Source organism: Vidua chalybeata, chromosome 5, assembly GCF_026979565.1.
Source record: "Vidua chalybeata isolate OUT-0048 chromosome 5, bVidCha1 merged haplotype, whole genome shotgun sequence".
In the NCBI taxonomy this organism is placed as follows: Eukaryota; Metazoa; Chordata; class Aves; order Passeriformes; family Viduidae; genus Vidua; species Vidua chalybeata.
The window spans coordinates 68,717,913-68,738,362 of NC_071534.1; the positions used below are offsets into that span (position 1 = coordinate 68,717,913).

At 45.5% G+C, this 20,450-nt stretch overlaps 1 protein-coding gene across 1 annotated transcript in view; it reads left to right on the forward strand.

The window, feature by feature from the left end:
• Positions 1-1,349: 1,349 nt before the first annotated feature.
• PRKCQ (protein kinase C theta) overlaps positions 1,350-20,450 on the forward strand; it is a 52,334-nt gene continuing 33,233 nt past the window's right edge. Inside the window, exons 1-3 of the mRNA XM_053943362.1 lie at positions 1,350-1,461; positions 16,338-16,721; positions 17,864-17,989. Coding sequence (XP_053799337.1) covers positions 17,872-17,989 — 118 coding nt within the window. The 5' untranslated portion in view covers positions 1,350-1,461; positions 16,338-16,721; positions 17,864-17,871. The remainder of the gene's footprint in view (positions 1,462-16,337; positions 16,722-17,863; positions 17,990-20,450) is intronic.

The window sequence follows — 20,450 nt, forward strand, 5'->3', positions numbered from 1 at the left end:
GACTAATCACAATAATATTCAAAGGGCCATCCCAGCCTGCTCAAAGTGAACACTTACTGGCCCTAAAAATTCTAAGCACCTCATTTGGATGATCTCAAACAAAACATCTTTCACAGAACTGCCAGGTGTCCTGTTCTGTACATTGGCCTTTTAGAGAAACACTATTTGAGATTCTTCACTGGAGCCTTTGGAGCCATAGAAGGTGGCTGAACATGGTCTCATATTTTCTGTGGGTACTCCAGGAAGCTGAAGGACACCTTTAGGTCTCCTTGCTATAGCTGTGATCATATTGATTTGTCTGTCAGCAAAGCCCATGAGACTCACAGAGCTGGTGTGGCCCTGGAGGACAGGCGAATTTCCCACTGTCTTCTCCAGAATCCCTTGCCACCACATTTCTGGGGTTTCCTTTCCTTCTTGTGGCTCCTCTCCCTTGTTCCTGGACCAGTTTCCCGCTCCAGATCCACCCATCCATGACCGCCAGCATCACACCTTTTCTGACAGCACAGGAGGAAACCATGATTCCTGTGGAGCTGAGAAGGTCTCCTAGGGAATATCCTGAGCAAAACTCACTTTTGACACCCTCAGCCCCTGAAAGGAGTGCACCAAACAGGTACTCCCCGTCCTTCTTCCACACAACAACCTGGATTGAGGTTCCTAACACCTATGTCCAAGAACATAACACAGTGAGAGATGAATGAGGACAGGACTTTGCAGACATCTCCTCTGCACCCCTCAGCAACGCCCCCTGCCAGCCACGACAACAACGCTTGGCAGCCTGGACAGAAAAACCAGGTTGTTTCATTATTCTGGGAGAGAGTTTCACTGCAGCCAGTTTCCCTGTCGGCAACAGGGACCCCCAGCGCTAAGGCAGGGTCCTGTGCAGGATCGACACCATGCCCAGCACCGCCAGCCCCCAGGGTCGGGATGGGGGCAAGCGGAGAGGACACTCGGGGGCGGGGAGAGGGGTGGTGCCGAGGAGGAGGAGGAGGAGGAGGAAGGGCGGCTAGGGCAGCACTGGTGGTGGCTGCGGACAGCCCGGAGAGCTCTGCTTCCTTGCGGGGGCGGCGGGAGCGCCGAGCCGGGCTGGGCTGTGCCGAGCGGAGCTCAGCAGAGCCGGGCTGGGCTGTGCCGAGCCGGGCTGTGCCGGGCGGAGCTCAGCAGAGCCGGGCTGGGTTGTGCTGAGCCGGGCTGTGCCGGGCGGAGCTCAGCAGAGCCGGGCTGGGTTGTGCTGAGCCGTACCAGGCTTAGCGGAGCCAGGCAGAGCCCTGCAGAGCCGGGCTAAATCGAGCCGCGCTGTGCCGGGGGCTGAACCGAGCCAGGCAGAGCCGAGCCGGGCTGTGCTGGGCGGGACTGGGCTTAAGCCAAACCGAGCGGAACTGAGCCGAACCGGACTGATCCGAGCCGAGCTGAGCCGAAAGGGGCTGATCCGAGCCGAGCCGCGCTGCGCTGCGCGGGCAGCAGGTACCGCCAGCGGAGCGGAGCGGGATGCGCGGGGATGCGCGGGCAGGGCCGGGCAGGGTGTCCCGCTCCAGGGCGATGTGCCAGGGGAGGGTGGGACCTCCGCAGGGAGAACCTGTGCAGCAGCACCGGGAAAGTTGAGGGCACTGCTTGGTGCGTTTCAGTGTCCCTGGAGGCTCCGCTGCAGCCATCGGCGCTGCTGTGACGGGATTTTAAAGGTGACAACTTGGTATTTGTCCGGAGAGTTGTGTTTGATTTTTTTATCTTTTTGCCCTTAAATAAGAGTCTAAATTGCTTTCAGCTTCTTCACCTGATGTGTCTAGCGAGCGTTTGTGGTCTCGCCATCACATTTTCCTGCCTTTAAAAAAAGAGCGTTGTTTTCTCCCGTGTATCTTCATGTAACAGAGAAAAGGGAAAAGTGAGAAACACAATGAAAACCGACTACAAACAGTTTTAGTCAACAGAGTGAACAAACTGGGGAAGATATAGAGGGAAAACCCTTTCTCCTGCTGGGCTCAGTGATGATTTGTAGGTGTTTCATGGTTACAGCAGTATGTGATAGGACAGCCAGACAGAAGAGTAGTTTTAGATGCGACGCTGCATCTCAGCGGCTGGGTATATGGCTTTGGGGTCGAGTTTGTAATGTTCCAGAAACAAGAGCTGCGATAAGTTTGAGGGCAGATTTGGGCAGTAAAAGAGGAATGAACGGCCTCCATCCCTCCTCCACTCCGCAGTGTTCGAGCTGCATTTCCTTTCGGAGAGGGGACTCGAAGCCCCAGCCCGGCTGAGCTCTCTGCTACCCGTTGCACTCGAGCGGAGTTAAACTCTTGGGTGTAATCAGATCCTTTCTACAAGGCAAGTAACCAACTTCTCGGCTGTACTTTAATCTCCAGGAGTGTGATACTTTTCAGAGAGGAAAGCTTTTTACAAGTTTTTGTTTGGTTTTTCTTTTTTTTCATTTGCACCGATGAAAGAATAGTAGCAAAAAAAACTTCAGCTGCTGAAAGCCACTCAATTGAGTCATGCTAACAGCAGATTATTTAGTAGGGTTACTAGGGCAGGAAGAGATAAAGTTTCACTGAACTTGTTATTAAAAAAAAAAAAAAGGCGGGGGAGCAGCCTATTTGCAGAACTATTTGAAGTGAAAAGGGCAATGTTCAAACTTTTGTATTCTTGAACAGCCAAGTCCTCGAGGCCCTGCATGCATGGTTTTTTTTTTTTTTTTTTTTTTTTTAATTTCTCTTTTTATCCTTCTTTTTAATTGAAGAAAGGACTTCACATCCCTGTCGAGGCCACCAGGCATTGTGGGTTTCTGGGGAATGAGCTTTAGGAGCGGAGTTGAGGGACCAGCGAGGAGCACCTGCTCCAAGGAGGTTCTTGTCCCACCTGGTTGTGGTGGAGCAGGACTGCATTCAGCTGGAAGTACCAGATGGCCTGCTAAGATGCTGCTTTCCTGGAGTTCACCATGGAGCTGCCCTTGCCTGAGCACCTGACATCAGAGTTCAGTCTGAATCCCAGTGCTGTTGCCTCTGTCTCTTTTTTGCTGTCTCTGCAGGATATGAGACTTTGGTGTCTGCCAGCCTTTACTTGCCAAGGCTCCCCAGTCCCTGCTGGACCCCTCGTTTTCCTCATGTAACTCTTTACCCAAGCCCTGTGTGGACATGAGGTGAATTAAGCAAGTGATGCTCAACCTGTGCAGAAGTTTTTGGCCTGGAAAGAATCCCTGCCTTAAGATGGTGCCACAGTTGCACTGGCACAGGCAATGCAGAGTTTAGTTAGACTTTCCTCTCACTCTTACATGTATTTTATGATTTGTTTTTTAAGGCCCTACTGAAGATTCAGATCTCCCTCCTGAACCTCTACCCTGCAGCTCAGCAGCCCCCTGTGCCCAGCTTCAGTTTGTACTCATGTTGCTGCACTGGGGAAACCTTTTAATTTTTTTTTCCCACCCCAAGGAGAGCTGTGAATATTATTACACTGCCAGGGTGGAGCTAACTAAGCTTTTTTTCCTGCCTCAAGTGTGTTTCCTCTCAAAGAAAGTTGTTTGGTTGACTCTCAGAGCTTCTCACAGAAGCAGCATGTGGCTCAGTATCCCATCAGAGGTGGAGAGCTCCAAGGAAAGAGGGAGAGACAAGGAAAGAGGGATGGAGGGAACAAGAGAATCAGCTTAGCTTTCCCAGCATGCCAAGTTTTTATTTTTCTTCCTTGGGATCTTTTCCAGGTTAGTCTTTGTTTATCCTTCCACATTGTTCTGAAGGAAGTGATATGGTGAACATAACTTCTGATGGCAACTTTTTGGTTTCTTCTCTTATTAGCTGAATTTAATTGCAAAGAGCTCTGCAGCAGCCTGGGAGGGAGGTGAAGTATGCAGCACCTTCCAGGGCTTTGCCAGGAGAGCTGTTTGCTCTTGGCTTTTTTAATGCATATGTTTGTGCATCCAAGTTAAAACACTTGGCTGCAACTTCTGCTGTTGCTTCCTATTTTGCCAAAGCCAGGATTTGTGTAAACAGAGTGTTGTTCTTTGCCCAAGCTTCAAGAAAGTGACTCTTAAAATAGAAAAGGAAGAGAAAGTCAATACAGGAGCATGAGCATCCAAAACCTGTATGTGTGAAACCGTGGAAAGGATTAATCAGAACCTTGAGCCTGTAGTCACAGGTACCAGGAGCTTTGCACAGCTCTCTCCCAGGGCTGCTCATGTGCCAGTTCTCACACAGAAACGTTCCCTGGATCACGCTGGTGATCGACATTGGAAGCAGCCTGCAAACACTCACTGACAGTTTGTTTCCATCCCGTGCTGTTGTTCTCTGTTTGCCTCCTTGCCTTGCATCCAGCTCCTGGTTGGGAGGAACATATTGGCAAAGGCAGCCCAAACTGCAAACCCTTCTCTGTAACCAATTGCACAGTGTTTTCATTGTATCATGGCTTGTTTGTATCAATTTTGTGATTTATCTGCGTCGTTGCTTCCTTGTGTTAATATTGTTATTTATCGGGCCTGTTGGAGATTTTTCATCTCTCACCACCAGCCAGATCACATCCAGCAGCAGAGATAACATTTATTAACTGTGATGGTGAGAGTGGAAGGGACCCAAATTACTTTTCAAATCATACCCAGCTGCCTTAGCAATGGATAATTCCTCTGGTTTGCATTGTACCTTTTAGTTGCACCATTGCTTCTGAGTGGTTTTCTGGGGCAGAGTGGTGACATCCCTTTTGGGGGTATTTTTATTTCCACCTATGTATAAGAACATGGGCTGTGTTTGCTCCTTTGGGGCAGAAATGCTGAGTGGAGTAAGTGTACAATTTTAAAGGATATACCCAGGTTGAGATGAAAAGAAGCTGGTGCAGCTTTCACTAAACTGTGCCCCATCTCTGTCACCACAGTGCCACGTGTAGTGAGGATGTAGGGCTCAATTATCTCCCAGGTGAATTTCCTGATATTTATCTCAGCTGACCCATGAAATATCCAGGGGATAAGCTCAACGTGACATCTTTCTGTTTTGTTTCTTTTTAAAATGGTCATTTCCACCTCACATTTGACCCATTTTGGGCTGGATTGCTTCTCAGTAATCAACTGCCTCAATTGCTGTGGCATTTAATCTTCTTGGCATTCATTGTGAAGCAGAAGTCCTCTTTGCCTTTTCCTTCCTCAATTCCTGCAGATTGTCCCACTTATCTGCAGGAAATAAAAATAGTCAGAGCATTTTCATAGGAAATACCAATGCTAAAAGACAAAAAAAGTTTCTGGTTGATAAACAAATGAGGAGAGGGAGGTGATGAATCTTGGGCCCATCCATGTATCATATTCAGCCTGATTCTGTTAGAATCATAGATCACAGAATGGTTTGGGTCAGAAGGGACCTTAAGATCACCCAGTTCCACCCCATGCCATGGGCAGGGACACCTTCCATTAGACCAGGTTGTTCCAAGCCCTGTCCAACCTGGCCTCGGACATTTCCAGGGGTTCTTAATGAGAAATCTGCATTCATTTACCAAAATATCACCTCCTGACATAGACAGGGAACCCACAGTGATGAAAAAGATCAGTTTTCATCCAAGGTTACCAGACCATGGACAGTTAAAGGAAAGTATTTGATGTGACGTCTAGAGGAGAAAGTTAGAACATCTTCTATGATATTTAAAGAAATCCAAAAATTACGTTAAAAAACTTTTTTACTTACCACATGATAATTATCAGCAAACTTATCAGTGGGAGGACTGTTCCCATAATTAAAACTGCCCTGATAGCAGAGGGGGATGAGACCACACATGAATCCATAAAAATAAGTTAATTCTATATATATATGCATTCTTACCTACAATGTGTATGAGTGAAAGTAAACTTGGCAAAGATAATGGTACATGTGGAAGTAGAAAAGGTGAAAGAAGGAGGAGGTGTTGCAGGCTTGTGTGTAGCAAGATTCCAGCTCTTCCTGGGCACACTGACCTGCTCCCTGGTAAGGGGTTACAACAGGATCTAGGCTGAAAGCATCACGGTTTACAGGCTCAGATGTCTTTAGAGGACAAGAGAAATGAAGATGCTTTCCTTTCCAAAACACAGAACATGGTCAGGGTTTTTTTAAATTCTTTAATGGAAAATGTTTTGGTCCACAACAAAGATGTTTTGATTCTGAACTGTTATTGTGTCTTGTAGGAATTTAGTTAAAGATGATCCGTGCATTTCCATTCAGTTGTTTCCTGGGGTTTCCAAAGTGCAACGTGACATCTTCGTGTGGTGCAGAAAGGTGTTGGCTCCCTCTCCAGTGTCCATGGCAATGCTGATCAGGGAAGATGTGGATCTGTGGATAAATCTGGCTGGCAGAAAGAATGAGGATATTTAGGAACCTTATGGATGAGTCATTATGATTAGTTTGCTTTATCAAAATATTTCAGCTCCTACAGCAAAACCCATCACTTTGCTTCAGAATATATCCATATTTTTTAGTTGAAAGAAAGAGATTCTTTATGCTTGCTAGAATTTTCTATGGCAACAAAAAGCACTTCTCACCACCTGCTGCCCATGGGTTCAATCATTTAGAAAGGCAGGAAAATGATGTTTGAAAAGGTGATCCCAGACATTGGTAGTAATGCAAGGGAGGGTGTGAGTGTGCCTGCAGAAGTGGACCCCTGAGCTGAGGAGGTGGGCTAGACCTCCGACTCACCAGGACTGCAGTCTGAGGCAGGAAAATACCTGAGTGGAAAAAAAAAAACCTGAGAAAAAGATGGTAAGGAGGTGGGTATAAGATAAGTCTATGGTGAGAGGAGTGTGTGGGGCTGGAACAGCTCATACAGGCCTCCCTCCTGCAGAAGGATGAAGGTTTAAGGTATAGATTCAGCTGTGTTTAGGTCTGGCACATGTTACTGAAGGGCTTTGGTGGTAAAGGTATGGCTGAAGGAGCAGTGGGGGATCAGTGCAATGCACAGGAGCAACCTGGTCTAGTGGAAAGAACTAGTGCAAAGAACTTGCCCATGGCAAGTGATCTTTAAGATCTTTTCCAACCCAAACCATTCTATGGTTCTCTGGCGTATGAGGCATTTAGAAGATCCAGGAAGAGTACAGCAGACAGCTAAAACCCTGAAGAACAGCTCTAAGTCAAGCACAGACTCCTCCTCTGTCATCACACTGGGATCACCTGGTGCCATAAATCCCCAGGAACCTGACTCCAGATTGTGCTGGGAAGCAGAAGCTTAACTTCTATTTTGTTTCAAAACTAGACTTGCATGTGATTAATTTTTCACTTGGATCCGAGCATTTTCTCCCGAGGAGGTTTTTGATGTGGCCGTTTCACTTTGCTGTGCAGTTTCTGTGTGCTGCTGAGGCTGCTCCTCTTTCTCACCTAAATCAGCAGCAAAACCAGGGACAGCTGAGGTGGGAGGAGAACCTGAGTGAGAGGGGAGGCATTTTGGGGCTGATAGTTGAGAACAGAAAGAGCAGCTGAGGCTTATGGAGATCTGCTCTGACTTGTGAATGGGATTTAAAAACGCTTGTGCCCTGCTTATCCCCAGAAAACAGAGACAAGTGCAGTTGTGGGAGTCACTGTTGCTTGTCTTGAAGGTGTGCATGTGTTGAGGGCTGAATTTACCCAGGTTTTCCCCTCCCACCCTTACAGTAACACTTGCTATTTATGTTTTGATTTACAACACGGGTGAAATAGTAAAAAATGTGCATCCTCCAGCTTCCGTTTTCAGCTCCCCGTCCCTCCTCCTCATGCCAGGGAAGGGTGTCAGGACAACTACAGACATTGTTATTAGAACAATTAAAACATTGGTTAAGTAAATAAAAACTCCTGAGAATAGCCCTTTTTCTCCCTGTCCCCTCCCCCAGTCAAAACAAGGTGATTCTCTGCAATATATTTTGTAGTGAAATTGGAAAGGATGGTGCTTTTACCAAATATCTTCATGAGAAAATTCAATTATACAGCCCCAGTCAGTTTTCCCAGTTCCTAGTCATTAGCATTGTCCTTCTGCCTTTTTTTATAGACCTGATTCAAACCCCATGGAAAGTAAATAAAGGTTTCAGTGCATTTTAATTCAGTCTGTTGTACTTAGGGAGGGCTGTAAACCATCCTGTCCTCAGCTTTTTTTTTTTTTTTTGCCTCTGTCTGCAATACCCGTGTTAGCTCCTGGGGGTTTCAATGCAGAACAAAACACCCATGAGCTGATCTCTGAATGAACTCAGCTTCTGGCAGGTGAGAACCATCCCCTCTTGTGTCAGAAGCTGGCATGCCAGACACACACCTCCACCTGAACCGGGCTGCCCTCGGCCCTGGGGGAGGGAGGCATTTGAGGTCAGCAGGCATTTGACCCATTTCAGTCAGCCACGTGGAGATAATGGAAATTGAAAACCCAGCAGATCTCTTTCTTTCTGCTGTTTGTGAAGGGGCCTGGGGTGAACAGTCCACATGCAAATGTGTGTGGAGGAGGTAGGAGAGTGGAGGTCTAAAGCTGGGTGTCAGGAATTGGCTTATTTGGGTGAAGAGGAGAGGGAAGGGGCCTTCAGTGTGTCCCAGTTTGGGATTTTGTGAGTGTACCTGGACATCTGGGTGTGTGACTGAGCTTTTCTCTGGCTAGTGGTCTGTGAGGAGGAGCAGCACATTCCCTGTGCTCTGCACTGCTTAGCTGAGCTGGGACAGTGATGCTGAGGTGAAGCAGACATTGTCTGCATGTTCATGATTTAACTTTTTTCACAATGTGAAGATGAACTCATGAAGGTTTGCTTAAGCAGCCATATGGTGATGTTAAAAAAAAAAAAAAAAAAACAAAAAAAAACCTAAACAAAAAACCCCAGAAACTAAATTAGAAACTAAAACAACAACAGCAATTGGTCTAAAATAAATTTTCTCTATGTTTTCTATTTCATTTTTCATCCCACTGGGCGTGCTATATCCCTCCCAGTCAGGGAGATAACTAAGGGCAGAAGCACAGAAAGAAACTGGTGGATAAATGATAAAGTTGATGTGAGTTCAATGGTGAGTGGGGTGGGAAGATATGGAGAGCTGGAAGGTCTCCCAGGAACTGATCTGGAGCTCTGACACTGAGAATAGGACACCAGACTATAAATGGGAAGAGGACTTTCAGCATAACTGGAGCTTCTTTATTTAAGTAGAAGTGCAGTTTTAAATTGAATATGCCTGAAGAAGAGGAAATGATATATCAGAGTTTATTTAAAGAGGTGGCTGGAGTCCAGAGGCATTGGGAGTGGGAAAGACACAGAAGGTGGATTTGGGATGGTGCTGACAAGAGATGGCACAGATGTGGCACCTGAAATTGATGGAAGCAACAACAGCAACAACGAATTGGGGGTGATTGTGGGGAAGCCATGGCAGCAAAAATTGATGGAGCAGAGAATGAAGGCAGAAACTGTAGGTCTGCCAACATCTGCTGTGCAAAAGAAAGATTGATTCTAATATATCTTTATGTAATTATATTTAGCAGAATAAACATGAAGCTGCAAAGGTGTGGAAAAGGCTGAATTACCTGAGATACCCCTGGTGCTGTTTGTTGTAAAATGTGAGCTGGGCCAGGTGCTCACAGGAGCAGAGATTACTGCAGACTTCCTGGGGGGATTTCAGGCAAGGAGGAGGCAGCTGAGGGCTGTGGGCCAGAGCTGGGCTCGTGGTGTTGAGGTGCCTAAAATGTATTATCTGGATGGTCAGACATCTTTTTGCAGTTCCTATCTGCTGAGCCTGATAAAAAAACATCCAGTGCTGCAGAGGAGTGAGGAGAAAACAGTGATTCTCTTTAAATAATGGTGCAAGCTCTGGAGAAACACGGGACAATCCTCGATCGAAATTAGTTTCCTAAAATACATGGAATTATAGAATGGTTTGGGTTGGGAGGGACCTTAAGGATCATCTGATTCCAAGCCCCTGCCATGGGCAGGGACACCTTCCACTATCCCAGGTTGCTCCAAGCCCCATCCAGCCTGGCCTACATCTCCAAAAGCCCATTTTGTCGCACAGAAATCAGGTGTGCATGTCCACTGTGGACTCCAGTTATGATCTGAGTCTCCTGTGACAAATTTGCCCATTTTTCGAGGAGTGTGTGGCAACACCAAGCACAGAAGAAGCTTCACTGCTGACAGATGGCCAGACAGATACCTCAAGGATGAGGTAGACACAGTCTTGTGGGTGGCAGAGGCGTGAGTGAAGCGCTCTTTTCCAGCCCAATATTTTTGTAATCCAGGGTCCAAATACCCTGAGCAGATTTCTGGATTAAACAAAGAGCTCAAAGGCCTCCTCTGCTGAATTAGGTTCATCAAAGCATGAAACTGTGCCTGTACAAGGAAGGATGTTCATAAGTCTCTACCCCTCTTTGGGATTTTTTTTTTCTTTCTTTTTAAGAGAAAGAAAATAAAAAATAGATGCAGATGCTGGCACTGGCAGGAAGTCAGTGCATTAAAAAACATCCTGGTACAAGATGGTGAAGTATTTAAGGAACACTCCACCTGTGTCATTTAAAAAAGCACTAAAAAATTACCCAAAAGGCCAGAGCCAGAAATCTGTGAACCAGTGCCAAAATCATGCAGAAGGAGAGAAATTGCTGTGCTAATGAACAAGAGGCAAAAGGAAAGGACATATTGTAGCTACATCTCAGCTTGGGATATTTTTATTTCCCACATTACATCGAAAAGCTGTTGAAATAATTTTGTGTTCAGTGTTTCTTAAACAGTGCTCTGCCACTTCTGGTTTGGTCAGTGTTTGTTAGCAGATAATTAAAACCTGAAAATATAGTATTAAAAATTATAGGTAAGTACAATAGGGAGAATAACTTTGAAAACATTTCTTCTGAGCTTGTGTGGTCCAGGTGTTACAGAAATGAAGTGATACAGGAAAAAAAAAATTAACCATAAGCTTTCCAAGAAAATAAGGAAGCAAAATTGACAAGTTGCTCTTAACACACTGGACCCCAAAAATGCACAAAAAAAGAGAAAAGTTTTACAAAGGAGAGTAAGCTGAATAGTTGGGCATTTTTCCAACAGTACAAGTGAGAAAGATTGCTTTGTTTCAGGACCACATGTGACAAAAAATGAGGAAAAAAAGGGATCTGACCTGGCTTCAGGGACAGGACCTGGAGGGGGTTTAATCCAAATAAAGATTTGGTGTGTCTGCTCTGCTTCTATTTCCAGTTTGCACAAATAACAGGGGTTTCAGCTTTAAACACCCTGCCAAGGTAGATAAATTCACATTGTCTGCTGGAAAACAAAAGGCATGTCTGAGAGAGAGTCTTCTGCTGGTGTAAGAATTTATATCCTTCATGAGCAAATTAAAAAGTTCTCAGGGGTGTTTCTGTGCATTGGACCCTTTTTCCATTTCTAAGCACATTCCCGGGTGGATGGTTTTGGTGTGGGGTCCTCACTCAGATGTTTTTTCACTGTCATCACTGTTAGACACGAATGCATCTGCTCCTGGATCAAACCCTAAAATCTGGGTCCTTTTCACTGCACAGCTGACCATCAGTGCTAGGACTGACCCTGGCCATCTTTGTGTAATCACGGGGCAGAAACAGCAATTCCGGGATGGGGTTGGCTTTATTTGAAACACTCTCTTTAGGATGAGAAGATGCACCCCTACAAATGTTTATATCTCTGTCCTGGGTGTTCTGGGAGTTCGGCTGGCAGCCCATATGTGCAGTGCAGTTTTCTCTGTACATTCTTGTGAATCCACCCTTAATCTCTCCACAGGCAGCCAGGCCACAATTTCCCAGCCTCTGTATCCCAGCCTAAAGGTAGTTGCTGCACACGACCTCCATACATAATCATCATCATCATCACCATCATCACTCCTGCTTAGGACAGGCTCCCGCATCCCTGCAGGGTCAGTCAGAACAGGGGGTGGATGCAGCTGCAAACTCACTGGTCAAGCAGAGAAAAGAGAGGTTGCTTTCAGAGAAATCTGCTCTAAAGAGACATCAGGCTATGCTGGAGGAGATTGGGAAGCTGCAGCGTGACAGGGGGTGAAAAGCTGAACAAAATCCTTGGGCACAGCCTGTGTTTAGGTCAGGTTGCAGGAATTGTTGCATGGAGACCCAAGGGGATAGCAAAGCACAAATTCCCTGGTTTTAAGGTCTACATGTGTCCCTAGAAAGGTTGAGGATTCCATCCCAGAATCCATGGATGGATATAGTGACCACTGGCATTCCCAGCAGCTCTTCCTGCAATTCCCCAGTGGGATGGACACCAACCTTTCTACAGCTGTAAATCTGTTCACCTGTGTTAACTCCACTGTGTCTTGATCATGTTTAAGGTCTGAAAATAAACCTGAGGCTCTGTTCTTGCCTTTTGCACCACAAATACAACAAAAGAAAACCCCTGAGCTCAGCAGAGTCCAGACAGAGTTTGTAGGGTATGTATAGGAGATAGGTCCTGTTGCCAATACACACCACTCACTCCAAACACAGTTTCACAAGACATCCCAGAGGGTTTTAAAGAGAAATGTCCATCCCTGTGCCTGACACTGGTCCTAGAAAAGCCTGCAAGCCTCATTTCCAGAGGGGAAAGAAATGCTTTGCCCAGGTCTTCTGTGTTTGCAAGTGATGGGAAAGGGTTTGTGTGGGGAGCATCACCTCTGTTTTGAAATCAAGTGGTTCCAGGAAGTTTTGGGAGGCTCTTCAGTTGCATGGAGTCTGGTATTGTACCAATCCCATCAGACACAGCTTGTCCTGGCTTGCCTCACTCTCTCTCTCCTCCACCTTTGTGAAATGTTCAAGATGTACAGAGAGAGGGAAAATCAAAGGGCTCTGCAACTTCCCCTCCTTTCCCTCCTCTGATCCATCAAAGGAAAGTGTGAGAAATGCTGGATGGCAGCCAGAGGGGTTCTGAACTTCCTCCTTCATGAGGTTTGATCTCCTTTGAAATAACAGCTGATAGGGGCACCCAAAATAAGTCACTCGGGGGAGTTACTTAGATCCCCATTCCCTCCTGTTTGGTCTGTGGGATATGAGGAGTCAGGGGATGGAGAAAGGGACTTCAGCCATCCCTACTGATGTTCAGTGTTGTGCTTGAAATCTGCAGGAAGGCCTTGAGGTGTGTAATGCTCATGTGCAGGTCTCCACTAACCTTACAAACAGATCTCTGCAGGGTCAGGACCTGCCTTTTTTGCTGGGACATGCCTTGGAAAGGGGGTGAAAGAAAGTTCATACCCTCCAGCTATAACTCCTGGATCCTTTCCCTCTTAGTGATGGTGATCTGGAGGTTATGAACTCATTTTGCAAGCAGTTTTGCTTCAAAAAAAAAGGAGAGAGAGATGGAAATGTTCCCTCTGACCTTGAGAAAATGACAGTTTGATGACATTAAAAAGCAGCATCTCAAATCCAGAAATATTTCCCTTTTCAGTTGGCCCTTTTTCAGTAAATTGCCATCTTTACTGTGTCATACATGCATCCATTTTCAGTCAGTGAAAGGCAAAAGCACAAATCCCATCACAGGCAGCTGTCCTCCATCCAGATCTTCTGCTGACGGGGAGCAAGAACTCATTTCTTCCTCTCTACTTAACCACAATTGATTAGGGATGTTAAGGAGTTTATTACTTCCTAATATCATCTGGGAATGATTTCCATATGTTGCATTTTTCTCCAGAGTGGGCAGAGCTCCCCTGTGCCAGCAAAGTGGGGTGCAGCATTGCTGAACCCCAATTACGCCGTGTTTAACGTGTCACTGTAGGAGAGGTTGCAGGTGGCCTCTTACAGAAAGCTGCATTTCATCTTTGGTTTCCAGATACCTCACAGTATCCTTTCCACTGGGAAATTAAGCAGACACTCTCCATATCCAGTGCAGCTGTTTCTGGTGTTAAATTAAACTGCTGCTATTACAGCGAGCCATGCTGGAGCTGAGTTGTGTTGTTGCTTAATTGTTTATGGCCATGGATGCCAGCCAAGTAGCAGTCCTGTAGTGGCAAACGCTGGAAATCTGACCTGGAAAACAGATGTTTGGGCCAAAGCCAAGGTGGTTTCAGGAAAGACAGTGTGGGAGAGAAGAGAGAAAAGCAGGAAACCAGTTATGTGTCTGATTTATTGGGCAGGGTAAAGAAATCCACCCCAGAGCAGAGTGCTCACACGAAGCTGGTACAGCAGCAAACTCTGGTTTTAGCAAGCTTGAGCCAGCCTTTGCAAGGCTTAGAAAGGCAGATGTTGGTTTATCAGTGCTGATTCCTGCTGTGCCAAACCCACGTGCTTTGCAGCTGGTGGGAAGTTCTCACCTGTTTGCTGGAGGCTGCAGAGCATCTCCTGCAATAAACTGGTTCATGTGAGGTCCCAGCACAGGTCTCTCAGATTTGATACATTGAAGGGATCCATTGAAATTTTAATGGTTTGAGGAATCTGATCAAGACCAGATCTTGCAGTGAAGGTGCTTCATGTGAACAGATCATCCCCAGGTATTCCCATTGGCTCTCAAAGTGGGGAAATCTCACATTGGTGGTTCCAGCTCAGGATCTGAGGGTGCCAATTTTGCTCTGTTCCTCTCTCAGGAGTCCAGATGACTGCCTGACGTGGGGATGCAGATGCTGCAGACATCTGGGTCTTGGTGAGATCTATCCCACTGTGTCTTCGCAGAACCACAGGCTGCTTGAACTTTGAAGTGACCTCTTGTCCCCCTCTCCTGTCTAAACAGGGGCACCAGGAGCTGCCCTGGCTCATGCCCAGGTGGCTTTTGAATATTTCAAGAGTGAAGATTCCATGACATCTCTGGGATACCTGATCAGGAAGTGCTTGATTGCAGAGAGCCAAAATCTAGGGTTGCACTGGAGGGGAGGGAGGGAACATCCAGCATTTAAGATGAAGGAAAGTTTTAAATGCCACTGCTCAGGGAGCTGATCCACAGACCTGAACAGGTGTCTTGTGGCACATCCAAGCTGTGATTTTTGGACCAGTGATAGGTGTATTTAGCAGGACAAGGTGCTTTCACAGTTCTACCTATGTTGTGAATACATTGATTTAATTGAAGTGTGATGAATTGCAGCTCAAACGTTTAGTCCTAATTTTATTTCTTTAGTACCCGAGGCAATAGTGTCACCACATTTTATTGCTGAGGAGCCATCAACAGATCTTTGGATTCCTGTAGCAACACTCATGTTCTTATATGCCCAACACACTGACTAATAATTCTAACTGGCACTCTGAGCCTTTAAAGGTGAATTTGGAAAGTCTTGGTAAGGGAATGCTTAACCCCTTGCAGTTCCTCCTGCTTGTGGAAGAACAGGTTCCTAAAGCCAGAGGTGTAGGAACAAGGGATTTGGAAGAGGATCATAATTTCCTCTTGCCCAGCAGTGACCAGAATTGGTGGAGTATGGTAGAGAGGACATTTCTGTTCACACACAGAGGTTCAATGAAGGTGTTTTGGCTGTTGGTGTTAGTCTTTGCCCATCTTTAGCTTTCCACACTGATGCCATGGGATATACAGCTCCTTGGAATTCCCCTCTGCTTCCAGAGACCCTTTGATTTGTTTTTCCTTTTGTCTTTAGACTTCGTGGGCTTCTTGTTTTTTGAAACAAAGGAAATGTCTAAGTAATAATAAAATGTCTGCATCGCAGAGTGAGGGAAAATATATATACATATATATGCATATTTCTTTCCACAGAAGAGACTTTCCCCTTCTTAATTTGATCAGGTTTCTCTGCTTCTGTGAGTTGAGGCAGAACTTTTAGCCTTTTCTTGCCATAGAGCACTCAAAACCCACTCACTGTACTTCTCTGCAGTGCCACAGGTCTAGCCATGCTTGAGGATCTATCTAAATGCAAGTGGCTCTCCAAAGCAGCTTCATCAGGCACTTGGCTAATGTGAAACATCCTTCAGAGGTGCTGCCTTCATCCAGAGGAGAACAGGATTGTTCTGGTTGCCTGTATCCAGCCCCACCTGGTGCTTTGCCTTTCCCACCAGCTTTTGGGACTTTGCAGAAGCTCTGATGATTTCCTGGTTGAGGGCAATGCCACATGCAGAGATCCATGACCTCTGCATTCCTAGAGATACACAACAGACATGAGTCACAGGACATTTTTCTCTTTCTCTGCCCCATGCTCCCTTTCCCAGAAACCTGATGGTTTCCTTCTTTTTTGAGTGCAGTATCCAAGAGAGTTTGTGATTTTTTTGCTGTTTTCCTGAAAACTCAGCCTGGTTGTTGGCTAACACACCCAGGAGCTCAAATGGGAACGAGAGTCTTCAGATGCTGTTTATTGTATAAATTGGCCTGATGTAGAGTAGTTAATTTAGGGAAACCTTCTGGGAAGGCAAATTCTTTGTCAGAGAACATGGACAGTTGGCTTCATGAGCCATCTGTGTCGGAAAATGTTGGAATGTGAGTGCTCAGTGCTTATGAATACTCAGCCAGAAGATTTGGTGTTCTAGTCCCTGCAATAACTACAGCAGTTTGTCTTTGTTTTATAAAACAGGAGGAAGGAGAAGATCTCATCAGACCCAGGATACAACAAGCTGCTGCAACCTGGCTGTGCACTGAGGAAAAGTTGTTCTGGGTTTTGTAGCAGCCCCCGACTTTTGTACGAGGGGCTGATGGAAACTCATCGTTCCACACTGCTGGGGAAAAGAGAAGACACTCAAGCAAAGGGCTACATCTTGGTTCCTCAATTTCTCTTCTCTCCTTGATGGTCTTGCCTCCTGTGTCCTTGAACAGAGAGGCAGGTTTTGAAATCAGCCTGGCCAGAGGAGCAGTTACTCCTTCAGCTGAGAAAAACCTTTCCATGTTGTCCACAGCAGTGATGAAAAGAGAAGCCCCTCTCAGAGACTGAACTTATCTGTCAGGAAAATACCGTTTGCAGGTAAGAAAATGCTATTCCCAGCAAAAAAACATGGAACTTCTTCCAAGTGAGGCTAGAGAAGCTTCTCTTCAGAAAGATCATTTTTATGTGTAAAATGCAGAAGAGACTTGGCTGCATCCCACACCACGAGTCATTCATCCTTTTGCTGTTGTGCTTGAACAATGTGTCGTTGTCAATATATTTGACAGATAACAGCTGGTGACAGCACTGATGGCTTTTAACTCTGGTGGTCCAAGACAGACATCTGCAGCTGAGTTCAAAGTGCCTCTTGCTCCCCACTGACTGGAGGAGAAGCCAGGAATGACAAGCTCAGATAATGAGACAAAAGTTGGGTGGCAAATCCCAGTTTTGGGCCCAGATGGTGAAATGATGGGCATTAGCTACAGCAGTTAATAATTTCTGGTTTCACTAAATCTTCTCTCTGAAGGCTTTGAAAGACCTCGTAGAGGAAGTTTTGTAGTGTTTCAACCCAAAGGCTTTGTAGTGTTTCCTGGCACCTTGATTGTATTTGTTTCTGTTTTCAGCTGCTCAAAATAAATCCTGAGGTGCTGTTTTTTCTGGTGGGGTATTTTGTTTCACTGTCTATACAGTGTGGTTCATATGAGCTGAGCTTTCTCTTTATAGCTTCACTTGTGAATATGGTTCAGCACCCAGGAATGCCTGAGCTCCTTTCCATGCCGTATATAAATAGTGCACAGTTATTTCACAGTTTCACATTCAGCTTGCAGGCTTCCAACAGTATTCCCAAACCCCTCTCTACTCCCATAGCATTCAGGTTCTTGATGTGACTCAACATCAATTATAGCAGAGGTTTATCCCAAAGCTCTGATTTGTGACTCCTGCGCATTGTCGTCCTCGTTCCCGACGGTCGGCGTGAAGTCAGCAGTGCTCAGGGCTGCTCCTGTGGGTTTTCCCAGCCCTGTGATGAGTTCAGCTCCGTGGTTAAGCCGACAGCTGAGTTTCAGTACCTTGGGCACGTCCAGCAGTGCTGGCTCAGTCCGTGGAAGGAAGTCAGAGAGGCTCCAGCTGGATGGATAACTAGCGGCCGGCGTCCCGCTGCCCGACGGAGATAAGGGGCTGGTCAAAACCAGGGGAATTTTTAGACTCTCTCCCAAGTGTCGCCTGTCTTTTGTTTGGCACAGGACTTGTCATGTCTCCCTTCCTGCGCATTGGTTTGTCCAACTATGACAGCGGCCCTTACCTGCCGTCCCAGGGGGAGGTGATTAACCCCTACTGCGCCGTGATGGTTAAAGAAGCCGTGGAGTCAGGTAAGTGGGGAGGGGTTAAGTGTGGATTGGGGCTTCTGTAAGTCGTGTCTGTGCTTTTCTGTGTCATTTCCTGTGTGTAGGTAACTAGAATGAGCCATAAAATAGGTTGGCTTGGAAGAGACCTCAAAGATCATCCATTTCCAACCCCGCTTTATAAAGATTAGTGAAGCCCTTTGTGTGTCCCAGCACAGTGCAAGTTTGGGTTTGGCGTGGTCTGCAAGGCAACCTGATTTTAAGATGATGCCAAACAAATCTGTATCTTCAATTTGAGGATATTATCAGCTGCATTACAAGCCCCAGCATGTGACAGAGCAGATGAGCCGAGCTGTATTCGGTTTCACCCTTCCACAACCAGTTGTTGGTTTGTCAGTGGGACTCCAGACAGGTGAAATCTGAGTGCGCTAAAATATTCTGGCAGGGTCATCTTTGTTAATCTCTTTTTGGGGGGAAACTGACAGACCCAGCCACTTCCATAATTAAAAAACAAAACAAAAAAAAAGGCACTCAAACAGCCCAGTCTCTGCAGAAATAGTTAATTTATCTGTGTAATTGCTGTGCTGTGTAAAAGGTTCGAAAATGAAACCTCCTGAGAAGCTGTTTGCTGTGTCTGAATCTATGGATTGTTGCCCATTTATCCTGATTGAACAACACTGATGAGTCCTCTTTCGGAAAGCATTTATTATATGTCTTATGCATGAAAATAATTCCGGTGAAAGGATGAAAAGTTCTCCAGTTATGCTTTTGAAGAATCGTGAAGAGCAAGACCTTCAGTGTTAGGGAGTTAGTCATATTGGCTGATATTTAGCTTAAATCTTTGATACATTTCTAATTTGACTGCTGTGATTCTTTGAAAAATAAAATCCACTCAGAAAACCCTACTTATTGAGAATCCCCATGACTGTAATCCCCAGAGGATGTTAAAGGAGTTTTTAAAAATTAGAATTTTAAAATAGTTCAGTATTTCACTGGGGTTGATTTTTTGTTTAAGAGTCAGCATTTATCACATTGAACTTTGTCTTGCCTTAAATGATACTTCAAATAATAATGGAAAATCTGGTGAATAATAAATTCAAAAGGAAAGAAAATACTGCATGACAAGATATCCCTAAGATCTCACTTTTATCAGAAAATGCCTTCTATTTTAGCTCTGTGCAGAGCTTGGCTGTTTGCTTTAATGAGGCTTTTGAAAGCCATAACTCAAATTGAAATCTGTGTCAGTTCAAAAGTGAATAAAACCAGCTTGGTCAGAACAGACCTGTATTTATTTGTCTAACACAGAGCTGAAAGTGTTTTCTGGTATCCAGCAAACATAAAACTATTTTCTAATCTTTGTCCTCCTCAGAGTCAATAATCATTATAATAATTACATTTATTTTAATTATCACTGTAATAATTATAATTTTATTATTATTATTATAATAAATCCTCTACCAACAAGAAATAAAAAAATGCATTTGAGGGAACTTTTCTCCATTTGTGAGGTCTGAGCGTAGGAAAGTGACTTTCTGCTATTAGGAGATTTCTGTTTGCTGGGATGTAATTTCATCTGGTGATGCCTCAGAGCGTGGTGGAACAGCCAGAGGGACTCATCTCATCAGTGAACCTCCTGGGGCTGATTCACCTCAGACTCCCCTCCTAGGGTGGGCTGAAGCACCCGTGGGAGGTGTTAACCTGCTGGAGGGTGTTTAAATGTGTGGATGGCCAACTTTACTGAGAAAAGTGAGGCCACCACGGAATCCATCGGCCCTGTAATTCCCAGATACTGATGTGTGAGCAATTCCAGCCTGAGGAGCACATCCATGATGAGTGTGGTGAATCACACCCTGGAAAAGCCCCATGCTCCCCTCTGACCAGACAGACCACTCAGACCACTGACGTGCAGGGAGATGAGCCTGACTCTACATTCCAGGAATGCTCTCCATGACCATCCCAAGGAGCTGTCGTGTTCTAACAGGCTTCAAGAAGGCAAAAGGTCTCCAGACAGACATTAACTAAATATATTTGAGGTAGAATCATGGAATCATTAAGATTGGGAAAGACCTCCACTAATGTCAAGTCCAGCTGTTAATCCGGCGCTGACAGTTCCACCACTAAACTGTGTCTTATCCCTGCTTCATGATTTTTTTTTTTTGGTCATAATTTGCTGGTCCCTAGTTTGACAAAGCAATTGCTACTCAGTTATAATTGGATGAAAAAAAATTTAAAAATAAAATATATATATATATATATATATATCCCTGATATACAAATTTTGGCTAAAATTTTGACATGACCAAGGAGTAGGAGTGGACCAGCTGCACAGCTGGTGAGGGATGCAAATCATCCTGGCCTTCTGCTGTGACACTTGGCCATGGAGAAGTTTTTCAGGGCAGAAATGATTGTTGAGCAGGACAGGACATGCCTAAGTGTTCAAGGCCGAGGAGCAACCTGGTCTAGTGGAAGTTGTCCCTGCCCATGGCAG